Source organism: Pectinophora gossypiella, chromosome 17 (genome assembly GCF_024362695.1).
Source record: "Pectinophora gossypiella chromosome 17, ilPecGoss1.1, whole genome shotgun sequence".
NCBI classification, from domain to species: Eukaryota; Metazoa; Arthropoda; class Insecta; order Lepidoptera; family Gelechiidae; genus Pectinophora; species Pectinophora gossypiella.
In genome coordinates, this window is record NC_065420.1 from 10,283,686 (window position 1) to 10,298,394 (window position 14,709).

At 36.7% G+C, this 14,709-nt stretch overlaps 3 protein-coding genes across 5 annotated transcripts in view; 1 reads left to right on the top strand and 2 right to left on the bottom strand.

The window, feature by feature from the left end:
* Positions 1–4,026, top strand: part of LOC126374552 (heterogeneous nuclear ribonucleoprotein K) — a 35,899-nt gene extending 31,873 nt beyond the window's left edge. For all 3 annotated transcript variants that reach the window (XM_050021214.1, XM_050021217.1, XM_050021216.1), the window contains 2 exons: positions 600–769; positions 3,611–4,026. In XM_050021214.1, the coding sequence (XP_049877171.1) occupies positions 600–769; positions 3,611–3,659 (219 nt within the window). In that variant the 3' untranslated portion in view covers positions 3,660–4,026. The remainder of the gene's footprint in view (positions 1–599; positions 770–3,610) is intronic.
* A 511-nt stretch (positions 4,027–4,537) lies between these two features.
* Positions 4,538–6,009, bottom strand: LOC126374554 (lysM and putative peptidoglycan-binding domain-containing protein 3). The gene is made up of 3 exons (XM_050021219.1): positions 5,821–6,009; positions 5,561–5,738; positions 4,538–5,220 (listed from the first exon to the last, which is right to left on the bottom strand). Exons 1-3 carry the CDS (start codon positions 5,829–5,831, stop codon positions 4,663–4,665), a joined length of 747 nt encoding a protein of 248 aa, XP_049877176.1. The 5' UTR covers positions 5,832–6,009; the 3' UTR covers positions 4,538–4,662.
* Positions 6,010–8,042: 2,033 nt separating this feature from the next.
* Positions 8,043–14,709, bottom strand: part of LOC126374568 (protein disabled) — a 53,553-nt gene continuing 46,886 nt past the window's right edge. Inside the window, exons 21-22 of the mRNA XM_050021238.1 lie at positions 13,419–13,573; positions 8,043–12,690 (exon numbers count right to left, since the gene is read on the bottom strand). Of these exons, the coding sequence (XP_049877195.1) occupies positions 12,485–12,690; positions 13,419–13,573 (361 nt within the window). The 3' untranslated portion in view covers positions 8,043–12,484. The remainder of the gene's footprint in view (positions 12,691–13,418; positions 13,574–14,709) is intronic.

Sequence of the window (14,709 nt, forward strand, 5' to 3'; positions counted from 1 at the left end):
TTTTTCCAAGTAGACTTACGAAAAAGATTGATGCGGATATAAGCGGTAGAGTTAGAAGAGGTAGGCCTGGGCGTACATGAGTAATATCATGTACCCACTTTAGAACCCTGTCGCACTATCATATTTGACATTTAATGAGACTTGCTGTTTAATTTGTCAAAAAAGTTAATGTGACGTGGTATCAAAGTGTATTACGTATTAGTACTCGTGACCGTACATACGGCTGTCAGATCCAGGATGTTTTAAAGGAATGCCAGGTCAAGAAAGAGTACTCTAAACAGGCGAGCATGCATAAGTCTGATGAGAGTGGAAGAAGCAAAAGTCGTGTGTCAGGATCTTAGTTAGTGGGATCCCGTGGTCACTGACTACCCCAGCGGGAAATAGGCGTGAACTTATGTATGTATATATGTTCTGGATGTATTTAAATATATTTTATTAATTCGTCTTTAATGAACATTAACCATGTTTTTAAGAAAGGGTTACGAGTAATCTGGCCAGCTGTTGATGAAGCTATTTCCGTGGTTTCTGCCTCCCCTGTAGGAGATGGGCGTGATCTTATATATATATGCAATGTTAACCATCCCTCTATAATGTTTCAGCTGGCCGGCGCGATAATCGGCAAGGCGGGGTCGCGAATCCGCAAGATCCGCGCGGAGAGCGGCGCCGGCATCGAGATAGCCGAGCCCCTGCCCGGCTCCAACGACCGCATCATCACCATCACCGGCACCCAGCAGCGCATACAGATGGCCCAGTACTTGCTGCAGCAGAGGTAATGTACTGCTTTACACTGCTAAATATTCTATGGAAAATAAGTTAATACTACAATACAGGTTGACATGGATCTTGTGGCACTTGGATGACATACATGCTGATTCCAGTATACACCATATAATTTTAGTTATAGCTGTCCGCCGAAAAGAAAAACGGTTTATCGACAGGATTAAATTTTATGGAACACACGTAAATTTTTCTGAAAATTATACATTGGCCAGTAACCCGACAGAATTAAGTAGTATATCAGCGAGATGCCTATTTGATTCGCCCGGGTTATTCATTTCAAAATTAACAGCTGTCTTGTTATCCGTCCCTTTCCTTTTCGGCGGATATGAGAATGCCAGGTATAACATAAAATTAGGTGTCTGCAGGAATCAAGGCCATTGTTGCCTATTCGGGCGCACACAACCTAATTTTAGTTTGACAACTCTTAAATTAGTGCCCTCCTTCATTAACAATACGCGCAAGAAAGAGATAGTTTTGGCCATGTCAAATAAATTGGTGGCTGCCCGAATCGACACAATTGAGCAGGGGCCCATTTCATAAATCCTCATCACTAATTTAAGAGCCACGCTCTTGTCGGTGTAGCATTCTCCACGCTACTTTTTAGGGAAAAATGGGCAGTGGTTTCCCATTTGCCTTCCGCAAAAAAGAAAACAAATATAACAATCATAATTCGGTGTACATTGCGTAATATGTGATTAGAAATATTTTGCATTTTTATATTAGTTATTTATTACGCAACGAACACCAAATTGTAGGTTACAATTGTAGGTTGTATGAAATAGGCCCCGGGGCGCTGATGTGCACCATCTCAATTTAAAACAAATGATAAAAATAACATTTTTATAGGATGCGGCGTTAGTTATGGTTGTGGCCGCGTGCTAAAAGATCCTTGTCACTATAATATATACTCACATGCTTCCTGAGGAGTGCTCGTGTAACTCAAGTTTGTATCTTAACAGATAGAAACACTATCCTCTACCAATAAAAATCCCTTCAATTTTGATTGTGATTTTGTGTGTGTTACACGATCAGGCCTTAGATCATATTAATATCATTTGATTAAAAAAAATGTTTGGCTGTGAAAGAAGAAACAACTTGTACTGTTATATCTTCCTCAGGTATAATTATTGAATCCAGTTTTAAAATGCGACCCCTAAAACTTAATTCGACCCCTAAAACAGAATCAAAATGAACGTAATTATCATGGATAAACTTGTTGAAGGTCAGTTTTACATTTTTGAAGCTACTTCATTTCGCAAGGTGTTATGACAAGGAGCAGTTGTTTCTGAAGTAAAATGAGGAAAATCTTAAACTGAAAAAGCAGCACAAATTGTTTGTTCTTCCGCAGACGACCTCAATATGTTGTAAATGTAAAAAATAGACCAATTTTGACCATAGTTGACATTATGATTAATCATAATAGCCTAGAATAACAACACTAGATAAAAGTATACAAATAAATGATTCAAGTTATACTTTTTATTATCCCTCTGTATAGATCATCTCATCACCGTGTGAGAATTACCTTATAAAATTGCATGTACCTAATACAATAATACGTCAAACTGAAATTCTGAAGATTTGACAGATATTAACACAAACATTACACACTCAACTCAGCTATCTCACCTCCAAGCACGATTTATGTTAACACAAATTTTGTCAAATCCACATCCATTAATTACTCTTTGATATCATAAATAATCGCATCATTACTAACACTATGTTGTTTCAATAGAATGTTTGAAGAGTTCCCAGCGTTGGCCAAACAGAACTAGGATAAGTTAGTTGTTTGCCGACAATATTGTCCCGACCAGGTAAAACGTACAGACAATTTTTAGTAGTTAACTGGAGTCTCTTTGTGATATTATGGTCTTCTATATTTAACGTGTATTAGAGTACTTGTAATTATATTGTACACAGTAACTGTAATTTGTACTACTATCGGTATATTTAATAAAATTATATTTATAATATTAATGTATTTGGGAAATATTATCTCGTCACTTATTTCTTACTTGATTATTTTCATCGGAAATATTCATTATCAAAATACTCTATTGAAATTTAGTTACTACATATACATATATTATATTTGATTTAATGTAGCAATTGTTAGTGTACTTTAGGTAATTAGTTATGTTTCCGTATTACTAGTAAACTTAATATTACATGTAACTAAACTATCATCTTACATTTGTTTTCCATTGTACTATCAAAGCTTTTGTAATTAACATTTCTGTGTGTGACTAACAAGTTTCTAGGTGTGCCATCGACTAACGGGGATGCCGCGCGTTGTATGGAAGACTAGTGATTTTGTTGTTTGATTACTATAACAAGGAATCACTAATCTGCCTACAAAGCGTCGGCGCGCACTTCGAACGAAGATCCTGCCTTCCTGTCTCTGTCATTGTTACTAACTCGTATTGTATCTCTTATCATTCATGTACCAATAACATGTGACGATTATACTATGCTCTTTTGAAAGTGTTCAACCTTTCAAAACTACTAGAGGCAAAAAAGCGTAGAAATTGATAGTTTAGTTTTTCTCATTAGTTTCTTTGCGGTTACGTACCTATTTTCAGCAAGTGATCATGTAATCGGAGCCGCAATAAATTGAAAAAATTAAGAATAAAATAATTAAATTTAAGCAACATATAAGTCCAAAGTTAAACAGAAGTTAAGGACCAGTTAATTTCTACTCTTTTCTGCCGGCTTGTAAATAATTATTGTTATTCTCTTGATTCCTAAATACTTACTTCGCTGCATTATTACATGGTCATGATTTTTCTGTGGTAAATAATAATAACACTTATGTTTTGCTCCGCAGCGTGCACGAGAGTAACCCCAACCTCGGCGGCGGGCGCGGCAACTTCTGATTCCTGATGTCCTTCGCGCGACTACGGGACAGTTTAGCTTTACGTCAGCCACCTCACTACTCTTGTAGCCCAGAGGCTCTTTAGCATGACAGTAATTCCAAATAGTCGCCACTGCGCGAATCTAAATCTAGCAGTAAATTCAATAGATGCAATCCAAAAACGTATCGCAATAGAGATCTGTACTAAAGATTTTATACATATTTCTGACCTAAATATTTATATGAAATAAAAGAATGCATTTATCATTACGTATTAAATATAAAAGGTAATTTAAAATAAGATTGTGTCAATGATTTACCGATAATTGTTACATCGATAGTATTTTTAAGTGAATATAGATTAGAAAATAAAAAGTTTATTTTATGAATTTGTGGGTTTTTTTTTAATTTATAATATCCCTGTCGCTACTATATTATTTCCTGTTATAAAAAAATATATGCTAGAGACAGTTCAGTACCCATTGCCTACTACGACTCATTCTTTCACAGATTTCATATACATTTGTGCAAATTATATTTGCACATGTGGACTAAATTTTATTGACACTTAAATAAATATGAAAAGATAAAACTTGTTTCTTAGAAAACTGGTTGAGAATAAAAAAAAACAAGCTCACAAAAGTTATATTCCTGATTGGGCTAGTCAGAGGTACATTTATCAACCGAATACCCATGGTTCACTGGGGTTTCTGATAGACCAACGTAATAATAGGTGGTGGTGAGTTGTATTACCGTTTGTTATGGTTGAGTCAGCTGAGGAAGGAAAACGGCTAGAATTTATGTAGAGTTCAACAAACACTAGTACAACAAAGACATTTTTTGTATGGTGACGGTACCTTACCTTTCTTGTTCTAAGGCTTTTGAAATTAAAACACGAAATTACTTACGATAATAAATTTATTTTATAAATCACATTGAGTCCCCTTAATATGATATACATACATAAAAAATCATTTAGAAAATATTCATGCTTAAAGCTTTTAATCAGATCAAGTATTATTTGGTCATCGAGTCGTATGCAGAGGTGGATAATCATGCTCATGTGTCTTGTCCAAGTAGAACATTACATATATAAGAGGTATCACAACACCAAGAACAAGCATGCAACCAACTAAGTGAAACCATTTCAGTCCAAAATCAGCACCATGGGAGGTGAGTTCCTTGACCACAACACTTTCTACTGGCTCCCTCTGCTTCGGTGGCAAGAGCTGCGTGTCCTCCGACATTGCCTCGCTTGGGTCAACATCTGTGTAGGGGACTAGAGACGGTGCTAGAGTACTGTTCAACACAACCTCATTGCAATCAATGGCATAATCATTCTTCACTTCTGTGTTATTGTTTTGGGAAGACTGAACTGCTTTATGAGTATTATTCACAGGTTCCTGTGCAACTGGGGTTGCTGATGTCAGGGTGTATGTTGAGGTGCTAGGTACAGGGTTTTGTTGTGATGATGGCATAAGTTCTGTGAGCACCGAGTAAGGTGTCACAGGGACTTTGATAATACGTCTAGCAAAGATTTCATTGTCTTTGTGTATGTGGTTAATTCTCTTCAGTTCTGAAATCTAAAAACGAATGAATGTTATCAATTGCCTAAGAGGGATTATATTTAGCTACAACAAAGAGTACATTATCAGACGATAAGAAAGGTGATAAAGATGACCCTTGTCAATATATGAAAGGAAGTATTTGTTGCATTCACCTAACTGGATAATGCTACCTTATAAACATACTCATTAATATAAATTGAGGGTTGGATTCCACTAGTTTAAACAAAATATAAATTAGAACTATGGACTACAGTTTAGAATTAATCACTTGTCCTTAATAATATATTTATCACACAACTCAAGTTGTATGTTCGACAAATGTTTGAATATGTAAAGGAAATACCCGTTTACTCACAGAACAGTAGAATCTTAACGCAATCGCTTGCAATGTGTCGCCTTCCTGTACTTGAGCCTCAATGAAATGTTCCTGTGGCCGCATTTTGTGCAGTGGAATTTCACCGCTTATGTCTCCGTCGGTTTTCTTGGTCAAATTATAGTTAATCAAGTCATCCCCGCCATTCATTAGGCGCGTCCTATCACACAAACATTTGAATATTATTAACACGTAAACAACGACATCTCAAACTACGTGTGTCAGTTTCTATCTACACTTACCTTTGTTTCATTTTCTAAAATGACGCTATAACTAATGAAAACTATCATGACCTAAATAAGATCACAAACTCTACAATTAGTGTCTCTAATTATTAAAATAATTAGAAATAAAAATTACATTAAAACAGCTGTTGAATCAACTTTTCTTGACAAAGAATTTTGACATTACCACTTCCATGGAAAATGATTTTTTTTTTTTTTTTTTTGGTTTGGTTTTCCCCGAAGGGTAAGGCAAAGGGAACTATGCCCATACAGCCATGTCTGACGTATTTTTTTTCTTGATGATTAATGAAATGATGAAAGGTGATGATGATGAAACCTAAGCCCCCACCCTCGGAGTAGACTCCTACTCCGAACCCCAAACGAATTAACTCAAAAGTCCGCATAAACTTTTGAGTTATGAAGCGGCTTCCTGACACGAAGCGAAAATAGGCAGATACACTTTGTTTATTGAATACTCCAATATAATAACACTCGCGAATGTCTTCCGACTAACTTAATGCGATCATTAACCACAAAACACCACTTCGTATTAATTATTTAGATTATTCAATGAAGAAAGCAACTGTCCCGTTCCCGCCTCCCGCCAAAAAGCCATACAACCCCATGGAAAATGACGTTGACGGTACGTGCGTGACGTCATTTCTTTTTTTTTATTGCGACAATGGTAACTCGACCATTCCATTTTATAATAACGTTGCGGTTTACTATTTATTTTTAAGCGCTAGCGATACGAGAAAAGGAAACATATTGCCATTCATATCCATATAATTATGCAAAGAATATTTGTTTTTATGAGTTTTTTCTTTGGCTTAGACTAGGAACTCGAGAAGAAGGGTTCCAGAATTATTGGCCTTTATACATAGAATCAGCATGTCTGTCTGTATGACAGACTCGCATCACAGCCCTATTTTGGAAATATATCTCCCTCATAGTTATATTGTAATAGAAAATTCTACGGTATTTGTAGGAATTGTATTGTGGTATTAAAAATAATAAAATATTTCAAGACAAGATTCCAATACCAAGCACTCTTCCCACTCCGTCAGGCACTAGGGGGCAGCTATATGACTGTTGGGCAAGGTAACCTGCAAACAATGAATAGTAGTATTTTGTCTGACCTTTTGGTCCACAATGCGACGTTATTATCGGGGGAATACCTTGTTAAAAAAGTCAACTTTTAATCATGTTATAATTTTATTAACTCCGAGTATTTTACACAACAGTTACAGAACATAAATACCTTTGGTATCGCGCCGTAGAGGTGGTAATAATTGCACATAATTTTTATTTCCTCTAGCTACGTTATGTACAAAAAATACATTAATACAAAACTGACTTTATCACGTCACTAGGTATAGGTAACATTAGTTTTACATCAGCTATCGTTATAATTGTTATAAAATGATTAGAATATCGTTACAATTTCCAGACATTATAATTATTACTTTGATTAGTTTTTTTAAGACATTAAAATGTTCTAGTGGGGCCAGAAATAACTGGAAACACGCCAATGTGACCTTTCGGTCCACTCGCACATATATACACAGTAAGCATTAGTAACTGTGATAAGTCCTAACTTTCTTGAATAGCCCTTCACCCGCTTTGTTTTTTTTCTGCACATACAATCAATTTAATAATCTATAATATAGTTGAATTTGACAGTGCGCGAAAGTTCTTGGAAGGATAATATTTAAATTATTTAAAATTAATAATCAATAAACCCAAACATTACGACAACCACAATTAAACGAAAATATCACAGAATTATTTACTATATAATAAATTAAAATTCGTTTTTAGTCAACACGGTGCACCGCAGTGTAATGAATTTGATCATCAAATATCTTCGTAAACAGTGAACTAAAATGCGAGTATTATCAATACTTGTCTTAATAGTAGATATTAATAAATAAAGTTTTAATTTCATAAAACGCACTACGAAACGAATGAAATCATTCAATACATAAATAAGTTAAAAAATGATTTTTGTATAGATTTGACTACAGGAGTATAAAGTGCGTAGTCATATATCATTGTAAAATATCATATGAATTGCAAATTCTAATTTTAAGCGCATTAATGTGGTTAAATGTATATTATAAAAAATGCCAATAATCATTTTCCATACTACCTTGTGTAGGTGGAATATTATGAATGTATCTTATTTCGGCCGCGCAAGAGATAATGTTGTTTAAATTACAACGATTTACATTAAAAGTTACGATTACAACACAAAACTATTCGTAATGTTCCACCCACGCATTACATTACGACTGACGTATGTACCTCATAAAATATTCGGTATTTACATTGTCGCCAGTTCAAACAGTCGTTCGTAGCAAAATATTTACATTTCGATAAAAAAACACAACACTATATACAAATACATTTTGTGCCCGAAATATATTCCAACCCAGGAAGTGTGAAATCTAAGGGACTACTTCGATTCTCTTATTTCATTTCCTCTAAGACGGACTAAACAATTTACTAAAATCTTGTTTATGAAACAAGAATTATTATTATTATCTAATGATCAGGAGTTCACTATAGACAGCCAAATGGTGTTTATATTGCAGCATTAATAACTGTTGACCAATCAGAAAACGCAGTTCATATCAATGTTGCCAGTTTATTTATTCAGTTCAGACTAATAATGAGTAATTTCCAATTTATAATAATATAATAATATTTATAATTTATAATATAGTAATTTAGAAAAGACAACAGTATTAAATATATTTTACTAAGTATTTATAATGAACTTCAGATCTGTCATTTATCTGCATAAATATTATTGCTTATTTATCAAGAATATCGAGGTTTCAAAATTAATGGTAACTAACTGCAGGTTCTACGGAATCACACACATACTTTTTTGATTGATCCAATAAATTCGAAAAATGACTTCCAATGAGAGACTTTCCAATCGGCATTCCCAAAAAACACGATAGATGGCGTAGTAAGGTTTTCAAAAATGTATGTAACAACAGAAACATATAAAATTATAATTGTTGCTTGATATTTGGATCACATTTTATATAGAATGATGTTGCTATCTTTATTTTGATCAGAATAATAATGGGTGGTAGATGTAATTGTGCCTGGGTGTAATAAAAAGGGTCATCCATCATTATACCCAAAAACATAGATAAAAGATGCATATGTCGGTTATCCCTGAAATTGAAAGGTTAAACGGAGGAAAATCTTTACAGCGCCATCTATATTGTGTTTGAGAAAAGTCCCTCATTGATGGGAATAATTATGGATTATCCACTAAGCAAGCTAGAAACATTGTAAGCTCTCAGCATACCAAACATCCGTCCAACTTGGCTTTTACATATCACAGGTTACCCCTAAAGACATTTTACGGGCCCGAATAGCTAGGATTCAAATCCATAATTATTATTTATAACATAACACTATGACATTTGAAGGTTGCTAGTGACGCTACAAATGTATTATTAATAAATTATTTAACTTAAAATTATACTATTTTACGTGATTAAACGTATCAGTCACACAGAACGGAATTACTCGTTTAAGTTATTATGGATTTATATACATAAGTGAAGTAGTCTTAAGTTTATATTGACGTGAGAACGGTGACGTGTTGGGCAGCCACTAACTTAGTTTTAACTTAATTTGACAGGACTAAAACTAGCTCTGTCTCTTTCTTGCACTTATTGCAAGTGTAGGATAAGTGGCGGCCCTTAGCAAAATATTTAGGTGGTATGAGACCTACAGTGGCATCCCTCACCCCTTAAAATATTTTTTTTTTGATTGTTTACGACCACCGAAATTTACCTATTTAAACCTTTTATAAATGTTGTTTATGGCAACCCGGTATGAGTTTTATGTGGCCACAATCTAACCCGATGAAGTTAGTTTGCGACCAGGGTGGACCAGTCTTGGTTGATTTTGCCCCCCCCACCCCCACCCCCAATTACGGTGCCTGGAGCGGTCGCACCACTCGCACCGCCTTAAGCTCCTAAATATTTTGCTAGGGCCGCCACTGGTCCTACACTAGTAATAAGTGCAAGAAAGAGACAGCTAGTTTTAGTCCTCTCAAATTAAGTTAAAACTAAGTTAGTGGGTGTCCAACTCGTCACCGTTCTCACGTCAAGAGCTGTCAAACTAAAATTAAGTTTAGATTGTGTTCGCTCTAATAGGCACACATTTCTGTTTCTGTGGTCGGACTATAGAGTGACACATTGCAAAAAGTTAATGATTTTTTTATACACGATCTATTTATCTTTTAATATTTATTTAAAATACAATGATTGCCTACTATATTCATGATGGTAAGGGACACATTAATGAGATCTATGAAAAATATCAATCAACACTTCCTCTAGTATCGCAATGGCAAGATACGGACGTACTTATACAATGTAATATTCGATTGCCTTGTTATATAAAAATGTATATCTACTTATTTTTTAAATGCGACAACGAAATGCCCAGTTTTACAGCATGTTATATCACATTTGATATTTCGTAAAGAAAATTACGGCAATTTCAAACAGATTTTTGCTATACAGGATATTAGTGACAGCGTACGGAATACTCAGGGGGATGATTCAGCTCGTGATTCTGAGTAAGAGAATATCAAGTGGATTTAAAAAAACACGCGACGGAAAATTCGACTTATTATTATCACTTTCAAGGACAGAACGTCTACGGACGTTCCGATTCCAAGGTGTCATATTATGAACCATCAATGACCCAACGCGCAAGAGCGGAGTTGGGCGGAAGGCAAGAGGGAAACCACTGCCCTATTTTTCCCTAAAAAGTAGCATGGAAAATGCTGCACCGACAAGAGCGTGGCTCTTAAATTGACGATGCGATGAATGACCCATGGTCTCTGTCCGTGGAAGGGTTAACTCAGATTTATGAGCCGAATCATCCCCCTCGGTATTCGGTACGATGTCACTAACACCTTGTATATTGAAATATCAGATCTCTACAGTTGCACGAATCTTTTCTTTTATCGAGAATCCGAACTAACGGAGAACTGTACAATTCTCATATACAAGAACATCACTTTCGTCATAGTAAAAATAAGTCAGTAGATAAACTTCATTCAGATAACCGATTGATGTTTCTTTAATATGCACGTGACTAAATGGAGCATATATTATAATAAAATACTAATACTTATGCGTTTATTCAAAAACCTTTGAGTAGTCCAACAAACGGTCACTTAGGAATGTAATAAATATGATTTCACTATCTTGGTCTATAAAACGAAATAGGCAGTTTGGGATAGTGCTTGGGTGTAAACGCATTAACTTTTGTCAATCAATATTGAACGCAAAATATCACCTACAGATAGAAATGTAAAAGAAGATGGCCCCGATTCCTGCAGACACCTCCTAATTTTTTTTTAAGTTATACCCGTCATTCTCTTATCCGCCAAAAAGGAAAGGGACGGATTGTCAACAAGTTAAATTTAAAACGAATGAATAACCCGGGCAAATAAAATATGCATCTCGCTGGCATGCAATCCGTTTGACGTGCTGTCTACTTAATTCTGTTGGGTTATTGGCCGATGTAAAATTTTTAGACGGTTATTTTAGATTTCTGCTTAAAATTTTATGCCATAAATTTTATGCCTGTCGATTACACGTCCCTTTCTTTTTCAACGGATGAGAAAATGACAGGAATAACTTAAGATAAAATTAGATGGAGTCTGCAGGAATTAGCACCAATGTTCATTTTGGCCAGTGTAGAGGCAAACACTTTAAAATGAGACAACATGGAATGTGAACGCACTAGGACAGCTTAGAGTTGAACTACATCTGGCCGCACCGCATCGCACGCCTCTATCATTTTCTGTCATTCACAACCGTTATTTGCTAGAGCGAGATAATGTGAACGCTCGCGGCGAATTCGAAAAAAGGCGGTTCAGTGTTACCAGATGCCGTTCTAAACCTTACTCGTCCAGTACTGGAAGTCAATTCACCTGTACTTCTGGGGGTGTAAAACATTGAAGCTATTTATCTACAAAAGCAATATTGCAATTTGACATTTGCGTATATAAAAGTAAATGAATGCCAACAAAAAGAAACAATGTTAGCCTTTTTAATGCCCCAATTCATATTTGAAACCTCTGAAATAATCGAATTGGGTAGTTTCCTAGGTCAAAGATAAATTATGATTTTTTTTTAATTTAAAAGACAAGATCTAAAGGTGACAAAAAACTTTTCTTTTGCTATTTAACTTATTTTTGAATTTTAATAAAGCAAAATGTAATAATAAGTGCGATATTTCGTCACGTTTTTCTATGACGTCACGGTTGCTTTTTCATACAAATTCCATAGTAATTGTGTTTTGACGTTTAGTAAAAAGTAACTGATTTGACTAGTTGGAAACTACCCTATGGGACATGAGATTTCTGAGTTGTTGAAATATCACCTATTTAACTTAAAAGCGACGTCATAGCATGTATCTATTGTTCTAACCGTACGTATTAGTCGCGTCCATGTAAATAGCGGAAACCCGTGGTATCCTCAACATCTACCTCACAACCAATCCCTTCACTTGATCGAGGCGAGATCTGCAGCCAGTTGGACTTAGGTCAGTTAGGCTGTCCGTGTTATGTCACCGTCCACCCCCTACCCCAAGCCGTGAAGCGCCCGGTGCCCGCGTTGTCCAGCCCCTAGAAGTCCCCGGGCCAGTTCTCTCTGCGCGCGGCGCGGTCCGATCCCGTGCACGCGAAGAACGCGTCCCCTTCAAACGGGTCGGACTCGCGAGTGAATATGTTGACGGATTCTGACTTCTTGATGTCCCTATGCTGTTGTTGAGGCTTGGTACGCAGCGGTGGCACGTCGCATTCGTCTTCTTCTGCTATTGATGCCGTTCGACCTGCGAAATTGTAAACCTGTTTGAACAAACTTCAGTACATACATTACACTACCCGACCACGACGCGACGTCGACTGTGGGCGGGGCCACGATTTCACCACACATTTTGTACTCATACCCGATCCATCGGGCCTGATGGATCGGGCAGTTTAATAAGGCCTTTAGTCAAACGAGATACTTATTACGAAACGTCAATACGAAAATGTTCTGTTGCCTTTAGTTGTAAAGTGAACTATCAAAAGTGTCATCATCATCATCATCAGCCCATTAACGTCCCCACTGCTTGGGGCACGGGCCTTCCCTATGGATGGATAGGGAGATCGGGCCTTAAACCATCACGCGGGCCCAGTGCGGATTGATGGTTATTAACGACTGCTAATGCAGCCGGGACCAACGGCTTAACGTGCCTTCCGAAGCACGGAGGAGCTCGAGATGAAAACTTTTTTTTGTGGTCACCCATCCTATGATTGCGAAAGTCGCTTAATTTCAACAATCGCAGACCGAGCGCGTTTACCGCTGCGCCACCGAGCTCCTCTCGAGGTACTAAACCATTTTATATTCTATACTTTTGATCAGAATATAAAATTTGCGACTGTATGGCTTAGTACCTTTGCCTATCCTAATTAAAAGCGTACAATGTAACTCCGGTTGATAGAGGAAAGCTTGTGCCCCAGCAGTGGGACACATATAGGCTGTTTATGTTATGTTTTATGTGCAATATGTGTGTACCTCTGGGCGTAGAGAGGGTAGTGAAGTCGTCTTCGAACATGGAGCGCGGCGACACGGAGTCCGAGTCGAAGCGGAACCGAGGCTCCGCGCTAGTCTCGCGGCGCACCGACGACAGTGCTGGAGATGCCGTCGAGTCCTCCGGCTCGAATGAAAATCTATAAAAAAGGAAGATATTGGTGCTAATTCCTGTAAATACCATCTAATTTTATTTTGTTATATCTGTCATTTTCTTATCCGCCGAAAAGGAAAGGGACGGGTAATCGACAAGCATAAAATTTATGGAACACACGTCAATTTTAAGCACAAATCTAAACCAACCGTCTAAAAATTTTACACCCGTCAACAACCCGACATAGTTAAGTAGACAGCACGTCAAACGGATTGCATACCCGCGACGTACCTTTTGATTCGCCCGGGTTATTCATTCATTTACTCATTCTTCCTAAAATTTAGAGCTGTGAATCATCTGTCCCTTTCCTTTTCGACGGATATGAAAATGACGGATATAACTTAAAATAAAATTAGGCGGTGTCTGCAGGAATCGGGGCCGTAGTTAGGTAGAAAAGAATCGATCGACTTAATATCGACTGATATACATCACTATGTCAATGATCGTCACAACACTAGTTTACGTACTTTGACAGATGTAATTCTTACCGCGCATTGAAGCTATTGTTCCCTGTTGTGCTTTTCTGTATCTGTTGTCCTTATCTCTGTATTTAGTGTCCATTGTGCTCAATAAAGTATTTTATGTATCTATCTATTGTAAAATTTTATCTTTATTGAAATATAATCATCATCACCTTTTGACCTAGATCTTTTCCGTTTTGGCATGATAAACGCGAAAAACAACATAATGGTGAGCGAATTATGTGTGAACTTGATGACACAAAATCACGTAATGATCGGGACGCATGGGCCGCTAGGCGAGGCGGGAGCGAGACGGGAGATCATAGTTTTCTTTCTAGGCTTATACTCTAAATGTGTGATGAAGATGGTACATGCTCATGTACTGCTGCAAGTAAATATGTAATCGTCTTCGGTTGACACCTGAAGTATAATTGTACTGAACTAGTCGTTCTGTTTAATAGTAGAATGAATCTCAATTCAATTTGATTGTTTAGATTCACTATTAGACCAAGTATCTGTTTAGGATCGTGCAGGACAACGTCTGCCGGGTTTGTACGGGGTGTTAGTGACACCGTAACGAAAACTTGGGGAGATGATTGAGACCATGATTCTGAGTTGTTGTTCTTCTTCTTCTATCGTGTGGGTTGTGAGGTGGAGTACC